The sequence below is a fragment of the Pholcus phalangioides genome, unplaced genomic scaffold (genome assembly GCF_987345545.1).
Source record: "Pholcus phalangioides strain wild (caught in Gottingen) unplaced genomic scaffold, Ppha-v1.0 ptg000005l_1, whole genome shotgun sequence".
NCBI classification, from domain to species: domain Eukaryota; kingdom Metazoa; phylum Arthropoda; class Arachnida; order Araneae; family Pholcidae; genus Pholcus; species Pholcus phalangioides.
This window is the reverse complement of record NW_028301598.1, coordinates 11317927-11340647: the sequence shown is the minus strand read 5'-3', so window position 1 is coordinate 11340647 and position 22721 is coordinate 11317927. Positions and strand designations below refer to the sequence as shown.

Sequence of the window (22721 nt, the reverse complement as noted above, 5' to 3'; positions counted from 1 at the left end):
TTGTTGAAGAATGAGATGATGGACATCTGGTTGTGCCCATAAATGAGGGCTCGTATACTGAATTGTCAATTTTTGGAGTTTTTACTCCCCTGTGGGTTTTTTCCCCTCAGGTTACATACTGGAAATTATAGTGTGTACTTTCGTGACTATCTACCAGCATTCAAAGACTGTCTATACAGTGTAAATTTGTCTTGTTCTTACAAGATTGCAAATGCACATTTTTTCAAAACTCATAAGGGATTTTTTGGAACAGCCATTCAAACTATAAACAAATTTCCGAGATTGTTGAGAAAAAAAAACTGAATCTTTAAAACTCTACCTCGAATATACAGTTTTGTCATCTAGCTGCTATGCATTAGTCACCATTTCACATTACGAAAATCATGGGTGTGTATGCAGAATCGGCTTTTGAAGGGGCACAAGGATGTAATTCTTCACAGAAAGTTTGGGTGACTAACAATCAAAAGCAATTTTAAATTAACAGATAGGTTATAGGAATGTATTTTTTTCCCAATATTTTAATTTTCTACAAAAATATTTTTGATTTTTGATCATTTTTTGGGGGGAGCACATGCCCCCCATCTCAGATTTTTCCTTTGGTTAAAATCCGGGATATGAACCCGTGATTGCGCAGTGGTAATCGGGTAAATATACGATTTTCTAAGATTTCTCAATTTTGAATTGGCTGTTCCTTCGAAAAAAAAAAACTTTAGTTGCCACGACGATTACACAGATCTACAACACAAACATGTACACATTAAATTTCAAATCCATACATCACCAATTTACAGGATAGATGCTGGGCTGAAAACGGGGGGGGGGGGGGGGGGGAGAGATTGGAAGCAGATGGGTCTGGTGCCTGAACTAGAGGGGCAACAAATTCATCCTTTATAACTGCTTCTTATACATTACACGGAGTGCCAAAATGCGTGCTTACCCCATTTGAGAAAGTATACAGTTGTGGCCCTGGATAGATAGCACCACCTACTGAACATAAAGCACACCAAATGCAAGACACACACAAGCACATTGTTAAGTTTCACCAATACAAATCTGACATAGCTCCCATATTCAGGTGTGAAAATATGTGGCAGTTAAATGGTGACAGATCAGAATGATGGACCATCAGGGAGGGAAAATAAAAATCATTCTACCAGGAAATCGCTTTGCAAGGATTTATATGAATATGGAAATCAGAAGATAAGTGTCAGAATCTCATTTGCTTTAAATTAAATCACACAATATTGTTCAAATAACTAAGGTTTTTTTTATAACAAAATAGAAAATCAACCAGGAGGGAATTTATAGACTGATTTATAAGTAAATATATATAAATGAAGACCCCCTCAATTGCTTCATTATGAGGGGTTGAAGGAATCGACTAGAAGTAGAGGCTTAAAGTCCAATCTGCACCTTCTCATGGTGCAGCCTCTAAATAGCCGTGTTTAACACATGATGAATGGACACGGATGGGCTTCCTCCAACCTACACTGACCAGTGTGAAGGATTACAGCCAAAAACCCTCTGAAAAGAAATATCAACTCTGTCTTTAAACTAAGGTACTCAGTCTCCAGCAGTCTGTGTCCCTGGTTACAACAGCGACCAGCAAAATATGAAGACAGAATAAGAATGTGAGAGAAGAATGAGACAGAATAACAAGTGCTAAGAATCTCTGGGTTGGACCAGGCTGCCATAAGATGATGACCTTGGCCATGTATAATGGACAATCTCTTTCTTCAGAAAATCGTTTGCAGGACAGTTGGAAGAACTGGAAAGAATAAATTGGGACATCTTAGGCATCTGTGAAGTAAGAAGAAAAGAAGAGAAAATCGAACTTGCCAGAGGTCATATATTTTACTATAGAGGAACAAGTAATAGAAGAACTAGTGGAGTAGGATTTCTCATTCATAAAAAGTGGAAAAAATCGCATCTCGTTTAGTTACATAGTACATCTGATAGAGTTGCAAAGTTGGTTATGCAAATATCAAGCAGATATCGGATACAGATTATACAAGTCTACGCACCAACAACGAGCTATTCGGGGAAAGAAGTAAAAGACTTATATGAACAATTAGACGAGATAAATAGTAAAGGAAACCATCATATCAAAATAGTAATGGGTGACTTCAATGCTAGAAGTGGAGGGAGAAGAAATTGTGAAAACTCAGTTGGAAGTCACGGTTACGATGCACAAAACTAGAGAGGAAACAGACTCTTCAAATTTGCAGAGAGCAAACAGTTATGCATCATGAATTTATTTTTTAAGAAGAAACCACAAATAAAGTGAACCTGGAGAAGCCCAACCAGAACAACAAGTGAGATCAACTACATCCTATCCAGTAAGAAGCATATGATCCAAGACTGCAGTGTTCTCAACACTGTGTTGAAGAAATAGTGGTGGCCGGCTGAAGTTTATTTACAGAGGTTTTCCAGCTCCGTGGTGAGAATGCGAGGCGATCTTGCATTTGAAAAAGTCTCTCTGCACATCTACACGTAAAAAAGGTCTACACGCAGAGAGCAGGCAGACCTGCAAAACGATACTCACATATCATGAAAATTCAAGCATTTCCATCTTTACTTCAGAAAATGTAAGGCAGATGGCAGTATGAACACAACACAAGCACAACTTGACAACATAAATACGTTAGGGCGACACTTACACTCAGAACACACATTCCAGCATGTGCCGATTCATTAGAAATTCCATAGACGAATGTGTACAGTTAAGTATTAGTAGTCTCAAAAAATTCAATAAATGAAGTGATCGTCGACTGGTGAGATGTAGAATAATGCTTAACACTAGAATGGAAAAAAAAAACTGTCATTGATATGGCAAAGCTTCAAGAATATTGATATAAATTCCAGTTAAAGCTGAAGAACCGATATGATTTGCTTTGTAACACCACGAAAGATGGACAAAATGTCACCATGATGAACAGAATTTTGACTGCTGCCCTCTACAAGAAATAGTAAAAGAAGTCGCTGAAGAAAAAGAAATCAAACCGATGAAGAAAATAATAGGAAACACAAAGAAATTGATGAAAGACCAGAGAGAATTTCAGATTAAGAAGAATGACCCTAAATCAAAAGTGGAATATGCAGAACTTTGTAAGATAGTATCAAAGGATCACCTATGCTGAAAGATCTACAAGGTGATACTACTATGCTGAGAGTCTACAAGGCTATAAAATGCACAAAAAAAAGGAAATGCCCAGGTGAAGATGGGATTTCAATAGACATTGTTAAAGAAGCGGGAGAAGAATTTGCCAGAATGCTAGCTGCTTTGTTCACAAATTCAGATGTGCCTAAAGATTGGAATAATGCAATGATGGTTCTTCTTTATAAAAAAGGGTGAAAAAGAGGATATCAAGAGATCGACCAATCAGTCTCTTATTTGCAATTTATAAAATCTTCACCAAAGTGCTGACATATAAGCTTGAATCCAAATTGGACGAAGCCCAACCATATATATTTCAGAAGTGAATGATGTGTTATGATTGAATTACATTTGTACTGTTTGTAGGTCTGGTTGCTCTCTGTGGTGAGACTTTTTAAAAGGGGGATGGACTCGCATTCGCGCCTTGAAGTTGGGAACCACAGAAAACCAACTTCAGCCAACCACCACTGTGATGATGGTGGGGTTTGAACTTGGAACCTCGCGATGCGAGTCTGTCACTATGACCACTCGTCCACCACAGCGGCCACAAGAACAGGCTGTACAGTATTTAGCTTTTTTTTTTTTAATAAGGCCTTAAAAGCAAAAGAAACCATACCATACACTTCTTCACCACGTAACTTTGTGTACATTCCATCCTCCTTGAGTGGGGGGGGGGGGGGGGGAAAGCAGAAATGGACGGAATTTCCATGGTATCGTATTTATCGGGTGCATGGTTTGGAAAGGAGCAGGTGGATGTATGCATCTTGATTGGTTGGAAGAAGGATTTGTACAATATTTTTGGTACAGTTAGTTTACTTGTTTTTTGTCTTTGAAGCCTTTGGTCAGAAGCCTTTTAGTCTTTAAATGAGTGCATGATGGCGAACTGTAACAGCGGAAAAAGGAAAGTTGAAGAAAAAGTGAGATTTTTCCAAGAAAAAACAGTCATCCCTTCATTTTTTCGTCGCAACACTAGGCTAAAGCAGTTTGTCTCATTTGCAATTAGAGCGTAGCCATGATGAAAGAATATAATATTAAGAGACATTACAATACCAAGCATAATGCGAAGTATTCTGGATTGGAGGGACATTTTCGAAGTGAAAAAGTCAATGAACTGAAATCGAAGCTGAACTGTCAGCAGTCATTTTTCTTTGGAAGAAATGAACAGTCTGAAAATTGTGTTGGTGTTAGTTATATAATATCAGAAAAAATTGTGAAACATGGGAAGCCCTTCGTTGATGGAGAATTCGTAAGAATGACTTCGAACATCAGTTTGTCTGGTGTGACCGTAGCAAGAAGCGTAGAGGATCTCTCAGCAGATGTATTCAAGACCTTGAAATCCAAATGTGAGGAATTTTTGTTTTACTCAGTAGCTATGGATGAATCAACGGATGCAACAGACACCGCACAAGCAGCCATTTTCATTCATGGTATTGACAAAAACTTCAAAATTGTTGAGGAGTTAGCTAGTATCGTTGCACTTAAGGATATCACACGAAGTTTCGACTTATATTCAAGTTTGGCAGAAACATTGGACAAATGTGAGTTGGACTTAGGCAACATATCTGCCATAACTACAGATGGTGCTCCCTTTATGACTGGTCAGAAGACAGGGGTAATCACATTGATAAAATCAGATGCCGAAAAATGTGGGAATACGAAGATGACGGCTTTCCACTGCATCATACACCAGGAAAACTTGTGCAAAAAGTTTTTCTCCAACTTTGAGCATGTATGTATGTTGTAGTGAAAGCAGTTAACTTCATTCGATCCAAAGGACTTAACCATAGAGAGTTTCAAAAATTCTTAGAGGATTTGGAAGCTGAGCATGGCGACGCTATTCATTATACAGAAGTACGCTGGTTGAGTCGGGGAAAGATGCTTCAGCGCCTGTTTTACTTGAAGGAGGAAGATGATGAATTCCTGAAATTCAAAGGAAAACTTATTGGGGAGTTTCAAGATAAAAAGTGGGTGAGAGATTTCGCATTTCTTGTTGATATCATTGGTCATCTGAATGATCTAAACTACCACTTATTGGGAAAAGATCTACTTGTCCATAATCTTTATGACAATGTGAAAAAGTTCGAAACTAAATTAGTCCTTTGGGAATGTCAATTGCAAAACAAAAACTGTATACATTTTCCTAAATTGTTGGAGTTGGTGAATAGATCTACAACTCAGAAACCGGACGATTATGTACAGTGCATTTCAAATCTGAGAATGGAATTCAGAAGCAGATTTTCCGACTTCCGCGAGAACGAAATTTCTAAGAAAATTTTTTCCTCACCATTCTCGGTTGATATCGAAAGTGTTCCACCAGAGCTACAATTAGAATTTGCAGATTTGCAATATGACTCTGCAGTTAAATGCAAGTTTTTTGAAATTCCTTCATTAATTGATTTTTATTCTAAGTATGTGTCCGAAGAAAAGTATCCAGGAATACGCAAACATGCATTGTTCACCTTACATATGTGAACAGTTGTTTGGTTGAATGAAGAATACAAAATCAAAAACTAGAACACGTCTGACTGATCGGCATTTGGAGGATACTTTACGAATAGCAACAACACAAATTTTACCTAACATTGAAGCTTTAGTCAAGCACAAACAATGTCAAGTTTTGCATTAATTTAGGAATTACATATATTCGCATTCGTAATGTAAGTAACCGAAGACATTTTTTAATTTGGTACACAATTAATTCAACATATACGTATGAACAAAAATCATCTTTTTCATTCTGTTTAATAAAATATACCTACAAATAATTGGTCTTACCCCAATTCAATTTAATTTTTTAAACCAAATCATAAAATACATAGTACATGTTGCATTTTAATTTGTCGTATCTGAGCGTACATAGGATCAACCTTTGGAAGGGGGGGGGGGATACACTGAGATTGATTGGAGGCACAAGAAATCTGAGAAAAATTTAGATTTACCAACTTCCAAAAGCATTTCCAAGTAACACAAATGTATTAATATAGCAAAAAAGGCATTTTTTGACACTATAATTTGAAATGTTTTTTAAATCATTCAAAATTAATATTCGTTAAAATTAATTGAATTGAATGTTAGTTTTTCAAAATATTTTGAAATATATGTAGTTTGTGATCATCTTTGATCACCATATCAGAGGGGTTCCCCCTACGCCGTTAATGAGTGGCCCGCAGAATGCAACAAATACTTTATGTGGCCCTCGAGCGTAAAACGTTGAAGACCCCTATACCACTTTCCATCCTCAAACGAATGGTTTGATTGAGGAATTTCATCCACCACTAAAAACAACCATTAAATGCCAGAACACAGAGCACTTGGACCGAGGTATTACCAACTATACTTCTGTGATACTGAGCCGCTCTAAAAGCCGACCTACAGTGTACGCCAGCCGAATTCGTGTTTGGTACACCCTTGCGTCTTCCTAGCCCATTTTTCGACTCAACGAATGTCAACATTGACCCTTGTGACTACGCAAAAAAGTTACGGGGCCACATGCAACAGCTCCGTCTAATGCCACCAAAACATCATGGAAAACGTGCTTTGTGTATCCAGAAGTGAAGAATGCTACTTGCGTATTACTACGTTGTGATAGTGTCCATCGACCCCTCCAGAGACCACATGATGGTCCCTTTCTTGTCACTAACAAAAATGAAAAAGTGTTCAAACTTGACATCAATGGCAAAATAGTTTCAGTTTCCATCGACCGCTTAGAACCAGCATTCTTCCTCTCGGAAGATACAATGCAGCTGGTGGCACAAATGCAAACTAATGACTCTACGTCAGAGAACTCAACCATGAAATCAAAACCACCAGTGACCACACGATCTGGACGTCGAATCCGGTTCACAGATTTTTATCGTGTCCAACATTGACACTGGGGAGGGGGTACTGAGCCTCAATATTCTTATATGTATTATTATTATACTTCGCACATTGGCTTTCTCTTAACAAGCCCGCTCTTTGAACTGGTGGAAAAGGATATTTTCTCATCCTCTAATGGTGTCTATTACATATTCTTTCACTCTATATAGGAAACTCTATATTGCCGCTGTGGTGGTCGAGTGGTTATAGTGACAGACTCGCGATGCGAGAATCCGGGTTCGAACCCCACAGTGGTGATCGGCTGAAGTTGGTTTTCTGTGGTTCCCAACTTCAAGGCGCAAATGCGAGCCGATCTCCCCGTTAAAAAGTCTCGCCACAGAGAGCAACAGTCCTACAACGAAAAATCATTCAATCATAACACTTCACTCATAGTTTGAAAAACTGGTGGCAGATGGCAGCACTACACATAACAAGCATTACAGAGAAACAAAAAAAAACACGCCAGGTTTCACTACACGTACACGCACATTCCCGCATGTACCGATTCGTTGGGGGTTCCGCGGGGGGTTGTGGGCGGGGTGCACGTGTGGTATAGCAGTAGTAGGTAGGGCTCGTAGGTAGGGTAAAAAAGGGCTCGGGGATCCATGATGTTCTTAAGTCAGCCACCTCGTTGGGCAATTTGCCTGTTGTGGTGTTGTATTTGTATTTGTATTTAAAACAGTCAAAATGGTGAAAAAATACATAAGAGAAATTACCATCCAATTTGTTGAAAAAGGAGGTACAGTAATGACAGCATGCCAACCTGCGGCAACAGTTGACAGACTTTTTGCAAGACATTCTCCACAACTAATACCACTGAATGAATGCCAGAACTTTGCCACTGGACTTGCCATCCCATTGCTGAGATCTCTTCCAGCCCAGCTTCGTGGCAGAGTCTGGAAAACTAATACCACTGACACAAAAAAAGAAAAAATCCAACAAGAACTTGTAAGGTTTGCAGCAGCAAATCAAAGGCAGAAACTGGAAAAAGATTGAGGAAAGAAACTTGAACTTATTACGAACATTGGTGTTGCTCTGTGTGCAAATGTGTGTTTTGAAGTGTACCATACTGAAAAAAATTTTACAAGATGATTTGTTTTTTCAATAAAAAATATTTTTAGATATTTGTACAACATTTGGGTAAATTTTTATTCAGAATTATTTGAAATTTTATGTTAAAAAACGGTGTTTTCTTATGTGGAACTTTTTTAAAACTCTAAAACATACTTCTTTTAACGATTTCTCATTTTAATGATTTCTACTTTAAATGATAACTATTAGTATTTTTAAATAATTGCTATACTATGAAAGAACAGAGTTCGAAATTTCTAGCTAAAAAAAAAAAAACTGTTAAGATATATATATTCTAAATATTAAAAAAAAAACCATGAGAAGTGCCAAAAACCCTCAGTCCACAGAAACAAACATAGTCGAAATAGCTCAGACCCGAAAGTGTTAATGAAAGTGATAACTCCAGAACTGATGAAAGAGATAATTTCAGCATTGATGAAAAAGTGATAATTTCAGCATTGATGAAAAAGTGATAATTTCAGCATTGATGAAAAAGTGATAATTTCAGCATTGATGAAAAAGTGATAATTTCAGCATTGATGAAAAAGTGATAATTTCAGCATTGATGAAAAAGTGATAATTTCAGCATTGATGAAAAAGTGATAATTTCAGCATTGATGAAAAAGTGATAATTTCAGCATTGATGAAAAAGTGATAATTCCAAAATTAATGAGAGATAATTCCAGCATTAATGAAGGGAAACTCCAGCATTAATGAGAGATAATTCCAGAATTAATGAGAGATAATTCCAGAATTAATGAAGGGAAATTCCAGAATAGATGAAATGAATATATATAATTCAATCTTTAGATGAGTTATGTCTCCTTTTTTTCAGTATTTAAAATGTAATATTTAGAGACTGAACTGTACATTTCAAGGGGGAAATTTCCAGGCATGAACTGTGTTATTAATTGAGTGAAGTGATTTTCTTGCATTCAATGTCGTTGCCATCATGGTGGCTGGATGCTCCCTCCAGTAATATAAGCTCAATGAATAGAAGAGAAAACAGTACAGTAGATGAGAAAGTTCGGTAGATTTCTCTTTCTCTTATTATGTATGTACATATATATACAGTAGAAAGATTGATGACGTGGGGGGTCATTAAACATGAGTATAGAAAAAACATAGACGGAAAAGAAACTTCCTTTCAAAGGGTTACAATGAAGCTTGGAAATGATAAGAGGTTAAAAAAAACCAAAGAGAGCTGAAATGAATTTCTCCTATTTGCGTTTGGATATCTCATATGTATGTTTTTAACAATCAGCTAAAGCGAAGATGAATTTAGGAAAGGGAGAAAATTCAAATGCCCTAGCAGTGAATCAAACCCACGCCCCCTTACTTTCCAGGTGAGCACTCTAGACCAGCGTTTCTTAACCTTTTTTTGCCCATGGCCCCCTTTGAAGCATAGTTTTTTTCTCATGGCTCCTCTGTCTTACCCAGAGTCTTTGACCCTCATCTAAAAGCAAGATCCTTTATACGTATTGAATTGATTTTTTCAATGAATTTACGCTAAAAATTTTGCAAATAAGATTGGCCTCCAGACCACTGGCCTAGAATTTATTGAGCTCTCTGCTAATCCGAGTTCTATTAAGGACCATCTCAACATCATGGACCCCCTAGGCAAAGCGATGCTATGGTAGTCCCATACTTAGCTGGAAATAAACAGCCTACATATTTCCTACTTATTTTCAAAATTTATTGTACTATACAAAATATCATAAGGTGGGGTCACTTAGGGACATGAGACCCCCCCCCCCCGAGCATGACGCCTCACCACAAGAGTGGGACTCACATAGCTACAGCCCGGGCCTGATGTGGTCATTTTTTGTTCTCAATCTCCAAAGTTGGCGGCTATGCAATGGATGGTTTCAGCTCGGCTGAACTTGGTTTTCTGTGGTTCCTAACTTCGAGGTGCGAATGCAAGCCGATCTGCCCATTAAAAAATCTTGCAGCAGAAAGCAACAGGCCTACAACGGTAAAATCGTCAAACATTACACTTCACTCATAGTTTGAAAAATATGTGGTAGATGGCAGCACTATAACAAGCATTACACAGAAACAAGGTTCACAACACGGACACACACATTCCAACATGTACCAATTCGTTAGAAGTTCCGCAGAGGAATATGGACGAGATACATGTGTGGTTTAGTAGTGGTAGTAGCGATGTAATAGGGTTGTGAATAAATGGAATAGCTTACCTCCGCATGAATTCTAACATGATTGACAAGTTTAAAAAGAAATGTGATAAACATATTGGGATATATCCATACTTAGAAGGGACAACCATAGTTTTTTATGGGCAACATATACATTTATATTTTAGCATAATTATTGGTTTCTCATTGCAATTATTGGGTTGCTGTATTTTTAATAGTTTAGATATATATTTGACAATTTTACTTTATGGGCATTTTTTTTATCCAGCTCATTGGGCATTTTGTGTGTTGTGGCCTTTGTATTTGAATTTTTTTAGCAGTGTAATGTAGTACAAGTTACAAATTTTTTTTCAATTTTACAATTTTTCTTCACTGATTTGCATTGGTAAAAACCAGACTCTGCTTATTACAATGACAGCATAAAGTTTTATACTCTTGTTTAAAACTCTGCTTACCATCAGGGACATACATCAATGCGTTTTTGTTCTTGTAAGTCCATGTTATTGGAGCTTTGCTTGTTTGGTGCTCTATTGCCAACATCCCAGGCAGCGAAGACGATGGTAAAGCTAGGGAATTCTTCATCTTCTGTTCTTCTTCTGCCTCATCTTTGTAAAGCCAAGGATATTTTTGTTGGTGCTGAAGAGCATCTTTGACCATTATCTCCTCAAACGAGGCATTATCTTCACTTGTTGTTTCAGCAAGAAACTGATCGAGGGACTTCTCTTTTGTGGAAACTATCAGGAAAGATTTAATCCAACAATTAAATTAATTTAATTTTGAATGAATGAAGCAATCATTTTAATAACTTTGAAATTTGAATTTCCCAAATAATTACTTCCTGCTATGAAAATTGATATTTCATTATCCACATGAAATTATCAGTTGTATAAAGTCAAACCTTGTTAAGACCAAGTAAAAAAAACCCCAAAAAATATCTTTTGCTAAATGAAATTAGTATTTAACAACAAAAGTGCGATTTGACTACGTCCAACATGAAAAATATTTAGTGGCCTTTTAAGCAAAAAATAATTTTGATCAAGTTTGTCTAACCAGGTTTAAATGTGTTTATCAATGCAATTTGTTTTATACAATATGGAATATAGCTGCTCAGAAAGCTATATTCCATATTGTATAAAACAAATCGCAACGAAGCATTTTTCAGAAAATAACAGTACAATGTAAAAAACTTAATCACAGATACTCACCATTTTCACCACTCTCACTGTTTATTTCGATAATCTCTGGATAGTCCGTTCTGACACTGTTTGGCTCAGTCCTGTCATTTTCTTCATTCAAATTACTTGAATGGACATCCGGTGTCTCAAAAGTGGCTGGAGTGGTCACTGAGATGAAAATGAAATTAAAGATATTATTAACAAGTATATTTGTAAGAATGGTTCATGGTTTCAATCTGACATAAGTGTAGATGACTTTTGAAATATCTCCCATTCCACTAAAATTTATGATTAAAAATATTGAAATACATTGCAAACCTGCTCAAGAGTTTACACACACACATTATGAGTCTCATATGAAAATTGTGTTCACTCCCTTCCACTTATAGATAAACATCAATATACAGTCATCGCTCAGTTTTACCAAAGCGTAGACTTGAAAAATTAGTTTGTAAAATTGAAAGTTCGCAAACAGAAATGGCTTCCAAGGAGAGAGCAGTTTGGGACCAAAAGATTAGTTTTTTTTTTTTGCAAAAACAAACACAAAATACATATAAAAGACAGAACAAAAAAAAAAACCCATATAGAAAGAAAAACACATGAATACAATAGTCATATTGGGTTTTATGTATGATATTGATCATTCAATATCATACATAAAAACATGTGGTTTTCATATAAAATCAAGCTTTGACTACACACCTAAACTGTATTAATCACAATAAATCTCATACTTTTTTGTAGAAAAAAAGAATCAAATATATCTCTGATACTTGAATCTCTCTAACTCTACAGTAACTTTCCCAAAAGTGGCATGTTAACACTAGAAAAAAGGCAAAAGTCTGTGTGACCCCATAATTTTTTCTGAGAACATTTCAATATTTTATATAAAGAATGGTATCATATCATCAACAACAACCGTTTTCAATCCACTGCTGGATGAAGGTCTCCTCTAAATTTTTCCATTCTGCTGTCTGATGCTTTAGCCATCCAGTTGAGTCCTGCCACTTTCCAGATCTCATCAATCCATCTTGTGTGGGGACGCCTTCTCTGAGGTTTAACACCACGGAGTACCAATCTAGAATACTTGTGGTCCATCTGTTGTCCTGTCTTCTTGCAATATGTCCAGCCCATTTCCATTTCAAACGTTTAATTCTTTCCATGATATCATATACCTTTGTGTCATTCTTATCCAAGTGATTCGTTTTGTCTCTCCTTGTGATGCCTAACATACATCTTTCCATGCTCCTTTGTGTTGTCTGTAGCCTTTGTATCGTCTTGCTTGTGAGTGTCAGGTTTCAGCTCCATAAGTCAGTGCTGGTAGAACTGTTTAAAAAATTTTCTTTTCAGGCATAATGGCATGTGACTCTTCAGAATTACACAGTTTTTGCCAAAAGTGCTCCACCCAATCCTGATCCTTCTGTTTAATTCATTAATTATTCCGTTGTCCATGGTAATTTCTTGTCCCAGGTATGCATAGCTTTCTACTTCTTCTATCTGTGTTGTTGAGCAAGATTGTCCTCTTCAATGCAAAAGGGTTGAACATAACTTTAGTCTTTTGCTGATTCATTTTCAAGCTCACCTGAATACTTGCCTTCGCCAATTCTTGTATCATTTCCTGTAGTTCGTCTGGATTACTGCTGATAACAACAATGTCATCTGCAAAACACAAATGGTAGAGAAATTCTTCATCTATTTTAATTCCTTTTTTATCCCAATCCAGTTTTCTGAATACTACTTCTAAAACAGCGGTAAAGAGTTTTGGTGAGATAGTATCACCCTGTTTGACCCCTTTTTCAAGTTTAATCTTTGCTTTTCCTTTATCCAAATGAAACCTTGCAATTGCTTTGTCATATATTTTCTTGATGATATTGTGATGTAAGGTTTCTCTACCCCAAATATAACTAGAGCTTTAACAACAGATGTGAAGACAGAGTCAAACGCTTTCTCAAAATCAATGAAGGCCATACACAATGGTAATCCATATTCCTCGTGTCTCTCTATAAGTTCCCTGATTGTTTGGATGCGATCCATTGTACTGAATCCACTTCAAAATCCTGCCTGTTCTTGGTTGAGCTTCGTCCAATTTGGATTCCAGCCTATATGTCAGCACTTTGGTGAAGATTTTATAAATTACTGATAGGAGACTGATTGGTCGATAGATCTTGATATCCTCTTTTTCACCCTTTTTGTAAAGAAGAACCATCATTGCGTTTTCCCAATCTTCAGGCACATCTGATTTTGTGAGACAATTTGTGAACAAGGCATCTAGTAAACTGGCAAATTCTTCTCCTGCTTCTTTAATAATGTCTATTGAAATCCCATCTTAACCTGGGCATTTCCCTTTTTTCATACATCTTATAGCCTTATAGACTTCCTTTTTCAACACAGGTGCTACTTGTACAAATTCGGCTCCATTTTCTTTTCTTCCTGCTCCCTCTCCTTTGTTCCGATCCTGTTCTTCAATGTTTGTAAAGAGTATTATAAAATTCCTCAACAATACTAATGATTTCATTTCCATCTTTTGTGATGGTTCCATCTTTCCTTTTTAGTGCAAAAATTTCCTTTCTCCCTACACACAGTTTTAGTTTTGCTGATTTTAAGCTCCTATTATCTTCCAATGCTTTCTTTATAATATCGCAATTAAACTTCCTGACATCTTCTGTAATCTGCTTTCATACTGTCTTGTAAAGTTCTGCATGTTCCACTTTTGATTTAAGGTCATTCTTCTTGATCTGAAATTCTCTACGGTCGTTCATAAGTTTCTTTGTTTCTTCAGTTATTTTCTTCACCGGTTTGATTTCTTTTTCTCCAGTGACTTCTTTTGCTACTTCGATTAGGGTATACAAATACAACGCCACAACAGGCAAAATGCTCAACGAGGTGGCTGAGAAAAAGATGCCCATAAAAATATGGATGTCATATATTTCAAAAATATAGCAACCCAATTAAAAATGCAATTAATAAAAATTATAAACAATATATACACGTGATGAAATATTGTTACAATACCCATAAAGAATACTTATGGTTGTCTGATTCTAAGTATTGATAGCTTCTTGATTTACCCCAACATGTTTATCGTATTTCTTTTTAAACGTGTCAATTGTGTTACAATTTACTACCTCCGGGGGTAAGCTATTCCATTTATTAACAACCCTATTAGAGAAAAATTCCCTGCGACACCATAACCTTGCATGGTCCCTCACCAATCGATACTGGTGTCCTCTTGTAAAAGCAGTCGATTGCGGGTGTACTAAAAGTTCATGGTTCATCCTATCCATCCCATTGAAAATTTTGAACACTTCGATCATATCTCCTCGACACCTGTGTTCATCCAATGTAAACATATTAAAAAAATGAAGTCTCTCTTCATAACTCAAGCCCTGTGTGCCAATAAGGACACGCGTAGCTCTTCTCTGCACCCCTTCAACCAATTCTATGTCCCTCTGTAGGTAAGGTCTCCAAAACCTTACAGCATAGTCCAGCCCAGGACGAACTAATCCTCGATAAAGCGGAAGAATGACTTTAGGAGAACGCGAAGAGACCTTTTTGAAAATGAGACCAAGCATTCTATTCGATTTTTTGACCACCGCTAAACAATGTTCAGAAAACCTAAGTCGCTCGTCAATGAGAATTCCCAAATCGGTGAGCCTAGTTGCATCCGGGACAATGACACCATTCAACTCGTAAGAGAACAGTGGGTTGTTCGAACCAAAATGAGCGACCATGCACTTATCAACGCTGAACGTCATGCTCCATTCATTTGTCCATGCTGCAATCCTGTTTAAGTTGGTCTGGAGCAACTCCCTATCGCTTTCATTCCCGATTACCCCCATTAGCTTCACATCATCTGTGAATTTGCTAGTAATCCCATCGATACCCTGATCGAGTTTATCGATAATGGGCGAGTGAAAAAAGTATGGGGCCAAGGACAATTCCTTGAGGAACTCCACTTGTGACGTCTGTCCAACCAGAGAATTCCCAGTTCACCATAACTCGTTGCAACCTATCTCTTAACCACGATTCTATCCAATTCAGCAAGTTGCCCCCAATTCCAATCTCGTGTAAACGCTTCAAGAGTTTGCCACGTTGGACCCGATCGAATGCATTCTGGAAATCAAGGTAAACAACGTCTACATTTTTGCTCTTACCCAAAGCCTTAGTCACGTGATCATAAAAGCAAAGGAGGTTAGTTACACATGACTTCCCCTTCCTGAACCCATGCTGATTATCCGACAATACATTATTCTCGTCTATCCACTTCACAAACTGCCTTTTGATAATAATTTCCAAAATTTTCGAGAGGGAGCTCGTCAAACTCACTGGACGATAATTTGACACCGCTTTTCTACTACCCTTCTTAAATATCGGAACAACGTTAGCAAGTTTCCAATCTCTTGGGACGATACCCTCAGCAACACTACTCCTGTATATCTATGCGACTGGTCCAAACAATTCATTAGCACATTCCCTGAGGACCCTGGGATAGATATCATCTGGTGCTTTGCTTGCACATACATTTCTTAGAAGATTTAGGACCACCACGTCTTCTACTTGAATATCGTTGAGGGTTTTATTACCCCATGCAACACCCGCATATTGAATATCATTATTTCCATTAAAAACCGATGCGAAAAAGTCATTGAAAGCACTACACATGCCTACATTGCTCTCTAACCTAGAGCCTCCTATCGAGAGGGAGCCAACTGTCCTCACTGTCCTCTTACATCCGTTATTGACGTATCGAAAAAATGATTTTGGGTCAGAGTCAATGTTATCTGCCAACCTAGATTCAACTTCCTAGTAGTTGGGTAGTGGTTTAAGTTTGAAGAATGGTATATATATAACATTTTTTAAGACAAAATAGAATTAGAACACAAAGAATTAAGGGTAAGAAAAATTGAGATTTATTGATTTATTTTTATTATTATTTAGTTTTTAAAGCATTCTGTGCAAACAACCTCTATTGATGTGTGCCAATATGAAGGGAACTCGGGACTCTGGAAGATATTCTCTCTATATAGGATTTCATTATATTGCTTCTAGTTTTTAATATGATTCAGTGAGTGTCATTATGCTTTATTTTTTTTTCACAGTTGGAAGTATCAGACTATGATCTTTCCAAAGCGTTTATGCAAAGCTTGTCATTTTTGGTTTGAAAAAATTCATATATTTCCAATCATGTTCAACCAGTATCTGTATAAGCAATAAGTTTGTCATAAAATATTTTGGAATCCTTGATGTACTATCAATGAGAAGGGTCCAACAATATTTCATACACTTTCATCTGCAGCAATTACTTCATAACTGTTAGACAGGATATTATTGAAATCTTGGGTATTTATGGGAATCAGTCGATGTATGAGTGTAAGTCAGGTTGTTTTCACTAGTGGCTTCAATACAGTTTGCATTTATTATTTCCAGTAGCACTTCATTTCGCAACAGCTGACACACTAGTGGAGTTATAATTTCATTCACCCACACATCCATCATCAATGCTGCTGCTTACTTTCACTAAGATTTTGCCTGGGAGAGTGTTCATTCTTCTCTGAATCCTCATCATCAGGGCCACTGCTTCCGGACTTTTCTCATGCAGTCTGACAACTTCAGAAAAATTTCATCTTCTGTGAATCTGTGTTTTCTTGCTATTACTACAGCAATCATAAGCATGTGTGCACTTCTTCTCAAAACAAACAATGCATCAGACAAAATGGCAAAAATTAGACACCTGCAGATGAAGAAACCCACACAAAGGTAAAAAAAGCATCACCAATGGGGATTGCACAGTATTAGATACACAAAGAGACTATCAGAAGAATTTTGACTACACAAAAATCAATTGTGACAATGTTGGTAGTATTATACACTGAAGAGCCAAAAAAAACTGGTACATCTGCCTAATATCGTGTAGGGCCCCCGCGAGCACGCAGAAGTGCCGCAACACGATGTGGCATGGACTCGACTAATGTCTGAAGTAGTGCTGGAGGTAATTGAGACCATGAATCCTGCAGGGCTGTCCATAAATCCGTAGGAGTAAGAGGGGGGTGGAGATTTCTTCTGAACAGCACGTTGCAAGGCATCCCAGATATGTTCAATAATGTTCATGTCTGGGGATTTTGGTGGCCAGCGGAAGTGTCTAAAGTCAGAAGAGTGTTCCTGGAGCCACTTTGTAGCAATTATGGACGTGTGGGGGTGTCGCATTGTCCTGCTGAAATTGGCCAAATCCGTCGGAATGCACAATGGACATGAATGGGTGCAGGTGATCAGACAGGATGCTTACATACCTGTCAGAGTCGTATCAGGGGTCTCATATCACGCCAACTGCACACGCCCCATACCATCACAGAGCCTCCACCAGCTTGAACAGTCCCCTGTTGACATGTAGGGTCCATGGATTGTCGAGGTTGTCTCCATACCCGTACATGTCCATCAGCTCGAAGCAATTGAAACCGAGACTCGTCAGACCAGGCAATGTGTTTCCAGTCCTCAACAGCCCAATGTCGGTGTTGTCGGGCCCAGGCGAGGCGTAAAGCTTTGTGTCGTGCAGTCATCAAGGGTACGCGAGTGGGACTTCGGCTCCGAAAGCCCATATCGATGATGTTTTGTTGAATGGTTCGCAAGCTGACACTTGTTGATGGCCCAGCATTGAAATCTGCAGCAATTTGCGGAAGGGTTGCATGTCTGTCACGTTTAATGATTCTCATCAGTCGTCGTTGGTCCCGTTCTAGCATGATCTTTTTCCGGCCGCAGCGATGTTGTAGATTTAATTTTTTACCGGATTCCTGATATTCACGGTACACTCGTGAAATGGTCGTACGTGAAAATCCAAATTTCATCGCTACCTCAGAGATGTTATGTCCCATCTCTCGTGCACTTACTATACCACCACGTTCAAACTCACTTAAATCTCGATAACTTGCCATTGTAGCAGCAGTAACTGATCTAACAACTATGCCAGACACTTATTGTGTTATATAGGCGTTGCCAACCACAGCGCCGTACTCTGATTGGTTTCATACCTCTTTATTTGCATACGCATGTCTGTACCAGTTTTTTTGGCTCTTCAGTTTACAATGGATGTGTTCTCAAATATATGGGAGGGTCAGTGAGGGTCCCTTCCATCTTTCTAGGTATATCTGATCATATCTCTGCTGTTAAGAAAGATAATGAAAAAGCTTTGCTATACAATAAGAACATGATCATTTAGGAAAAGTCAAAGAAATTTTTAAGATTTAGGATCATTCTTACGCAAGATATATGAGCACAAAGAGTGTGCAGGGTCAGACCCTGCCCATCTCTTTTTAGTGTTAATTAAACTCTGTCTGCCCACAAATACTACTACAACAATATAGATTGAAAGAAAATGTATATGAACAGTATGTGTCTACAATTATGATTTTGCTAACAACTCACTTTCAAAATAAGTAACATACACAAGAAAAAAGTTGATAAGGTTTTTGCAGCCATAATTTGATGAAAATTGACTAGTCAAGTTTAAAGACTATTGTCTGATTTTGTTCTCAATGTTCCTCAAACACTAGTGGTCGGCATCTTCAGGGAAAATGGCAAAAAAATCAAATTTACCAGAACAGAATCTCTTACCCCCATGCCCAGCTCAAATAGATGGGCAGGCCCAAGATAAAACTATGAGGAAAAAATAAAACATTGCATTTTATCCACGTTAGTTGTGTATGAGAAAGAGAATTCAGACAAAATCGGGTGTCATAGTCATGGCACACAAAAATTTAAGCCCAGGTTAATAGTCATAATTAATTAATTTGACATTAAAATTTAACCTAGGCATGAGCTGAAGGTAAAATGCTGCCAAAACTGTACAGACTATAAACATCAGTCTGCTTATGTGACGTCACTAAAGCTTGAACCTCATTGGCTGAGACAGCAAACTCAATGCTATTGGCTGAAGACATTTTTTCAATTCAATCAAAATTTCAATATGTTCGTAAAGTCAAACTTTCCGAAGTCTCTGGGTTACATTTATGCTCCCCAGTAGATTGGACAGCACTATTGTCTTCCGATTGGTCAGTTGATCACATGACTGGTGGGAATGAGAAACATTTATTTATTTATACAATATTGTTAGCCACGGGGCCTATAAAAAAAGGATGTGATTGAAAATGACAAAGATATTGTTTGATTGTGGACAAAAACTAGTGATAGTGGGGATTCGACAATAGAGCTTGGGAGTTTGTTCCATTCACCAATGGTAAGAAGCTATATTTAAAGCAGTTAGTAAAAGCAAAAATAGGTTTTATTTTAAGGAATGGTCAATCTTCCGGAGATGCAAGGATGGTTTAGTTAAGATACCAGAAGTATCAAAGTTGAAATGACCATGGAAAATCGTAAGGCCCGTTTACACGAGGCAAGTGCTTTAGTTGCCAAGTACGATACAATGTATGCAGACGATAAGGGCTGTTTACACGAGGCAAGTGCTTTAGTTGGTAACTTAATTTTTAGTTGCCAAGTACGATACAATGTATGCAGACGATAAGGGCCATTTACACGGCTTTAGTTGGCAAGTGCGCAAGTGATTTAGTTGGCAAGTGCGCAAGTGATTTAGTTGGCAAGTGCGCAAGTGATTTAGTTGGTAAGTTAAATACGAACGGTTCTATTTTTGCCGGTTAAGTAGACCTATGCGCATGCGCCAGTGGGCATGACCTGCCGCTCTTGGAGGGGTCTTTTTGCTCTCTCACGGAGGGGTTTATTTTGATCTCAAGCATGAACCTGTTCCTACTCCGTCGTCTCCTGAAGTTTCGCTAAAATTCCGCGGAAATATTGGATGGTGAGGTGGCCAGAGGACACAAGCTTCAAGTTTATTGAAAAATATCTTCGCCATGAATGTTTGTTGAACTATTGAAATGAAAATTACCTTAACAAACAAGCTAAAAATTATTCAATGTTGGAAAAAGCTATGGAATATTCTGTCGACGTGATGTCAGGAGTTGAAAAAAATTGAAGATTCAAAAATATATATCAGGTGTGGAGGATTTATATATTAAAAACTGGGGGGGGGGGGGGGGTCGAATATTTCTCTTGTCCAGAACGAATTTGCTGCCATCTGTTGTAAAAATACATGATCAAATATTTAACATAAAGATAGCATCTCTCTAGATTAAATTAAAACATAATAATTAATATAATATAATTTCTTTTTATTAGAAATAATTTTTGTTTAATGAATTTTTATTATTTATTTTTTAACCCTTAGAATTTCCTACGAATGCCAAGAATCTTCTCCCATATTTTCGGCTTACATAATTCATAATTTATCTCCTCTTTAACTTCAATTAAAATATCATATAATCGATATTTACAACTTAGAGGAGAAATAGAGAAATCTTATATTTCTTCTTGATGACTTACATAAGTTTATAATATGTTGTGTATTATTTTTTCCCCTGTGGCGTCATATGTCGCTCCCTTACGTGCACCTCCTGATGGGTGGGTGGCAGAGGCGAAAAAAGGGGACAAGCGAACTGTTTCCCTTGCGTGACCTACTTCTTGCTCAGTGTGTTGCTCTCGCGCAAGTGAGAAAAAAGTTTCACCTTTTTTATTATGTGGAATTAATATTGTCAACTTATGTAAATAGTTTTTTTAAATTAAATGAACTTAAATATTATCAACCGTTTCTTCAATTGGAGTCAGAATATACATCGTCCTCAATGTGTACCACATAACTATACCCCTCTTGGGTAAGTGAAAGTGAATAAACTTATATTCTTTAAAAAAAAATATCATATAATGTGGCTCTGATCACAGTATTCTTAAGTTCTACCTGATCATCTTCATCTATCGTTACGAAAGCTATGAGCTTTAAAAAAAGCATCTCTCTGAATGCCAGATAAATAAAAAATTATTACTATTATACTCCCGGTCATTGATGTAAATTAAGAATAGTAACAGGGAGAGAATGATCCTTGAGGGGTCCCAGACTTTACAGGGGCAGATGGAGAGTTATAATTGAAATGCACAAACTGTTTACGGTATTTTAGGAAAGCCTCTACCCATTTAAGTAATTGTATGCTGAGGCCAAGATTTGAGTGTTTAAGAAGAAGTTTATCATGGGGGAACTTTATCATAAGCTTTAGAGAAATTTAGAAAAATGATATCAGTTTGCAGGTTTTATGAATGGCTTCAGTCATGATAAAAACCAGTTAGGGAAACATTGAGAACAAACTCAATCACACGATGGTACTCAAGTCAGGGTAGTCAATTTTAACCCCAAAGAAAATGATATAAACTTACTTATAGACCTAATAGAACTGTTGCACTGGCCAAGTAGAGTCTTTGGCTTGTAAATTGCATGCATTTCGTGCATTTTGGCAACATCATTATTCTGCAGGGCATCCAAATACTCATTCTGAGCCTTTAACTTCTTCAAATCGGGGAAAAAATCTCTGGTTATAATTTTTTCCATTTCCTATGGCAAGAAAGAAAAACAAAACCATAAATCTTTTAATGGGAAACTAATTTGGGTGGTAAACACTCTCAAAATGTAAGCTTTTATTAAAGTTTGAAGAAAAAAATTGGAATTTGGTGTATACATTTACAGTGAAACCTTACTATATAAGGTTATATTATAGTTCCTGAAGTACAATGATTATTTTACTCTTTTTTTTTTTCTCAAATCTTGTTGTAAATTGCCTTTAACGTAATGTTCATTTTCTCTCGGTACAACAATATTGTTCCCTACAATTTTTCTCTTTTTAGATTTGAAACTGAATCAATAATAAACAGATGTGAACAAAATCATAAATTTGGTGGAATATGATGAGGATGATTTCTCTGATGTTGCTTAACCTTTCGAACGGTTTTTAAAATTTTCCTAATCTACATTATACATTGGAAATACAGTTTGAAAGCAAAATTTTTTTTGCTGGGAAAAGTGGTAATAAAGTTTGTAAAAAACCTCACATGCAATAAAATAGTTTATATAAATGGAATCACATGATTGATTTTATCATCTTCTCAGTTTAGTCTCCAACCCCCACAAAAAAATTCTGGTTATGATTGTAAATACAATCTTATTAATATAAACAATTGTAGATTTCATTTTTACTGTCACAAAAATCAGCAAAACACATGAGAATAAAACACAAGCTAATATAGCTGACATTGGAGATAGTGGACAAAACTACACAGAGTGATTATTAGCTAAAATTTTACAAATCTATTTTCTCAAATTAATTTGAAAAAGGATAAAATTACCATAGGAAATATTTTCATGTCATAACTCTTTATATAGGCGGAGACAGACTTGGGTGGTGGTGCAATATCTTT

At 37.0% G+C, this 22721-nt stretch overlaps 1 protein-coding gene across 2 annotated transcripts in view; it reads right to left on the bottom strand.

Annotated features, from left to right (window-relative positions):
- Nucleotides 1-22721, bottom strand: part of Es2 (ess-2 splicing factor homolog) — a 32848-nt gene that overhangs the window by 5777 nt on the left and 4350 nt on the right. For both annotated transcript variants that reach the window (XM_089232320.1, XM_089232321.1), the window contains exons 3-5: nucleotides 21687-21861; nucleotides 11451-11588; nucleotides 10701-10979 (exon numbers count right to left, since the gene is read on the bottom strand). In XM_089232320.1, the coding sequence (XP_089088446.1) occupies nucleotides 10701-10979; nucleotides 11451-11588; nucleotides 21687-21861 (592 nt within the window). The remainder of the gene's footprint in view (nucleotides 1-10700; nucleotides 10980-11450; nucleotides 11589-21686; nucleotides 21862-22721) is intronic.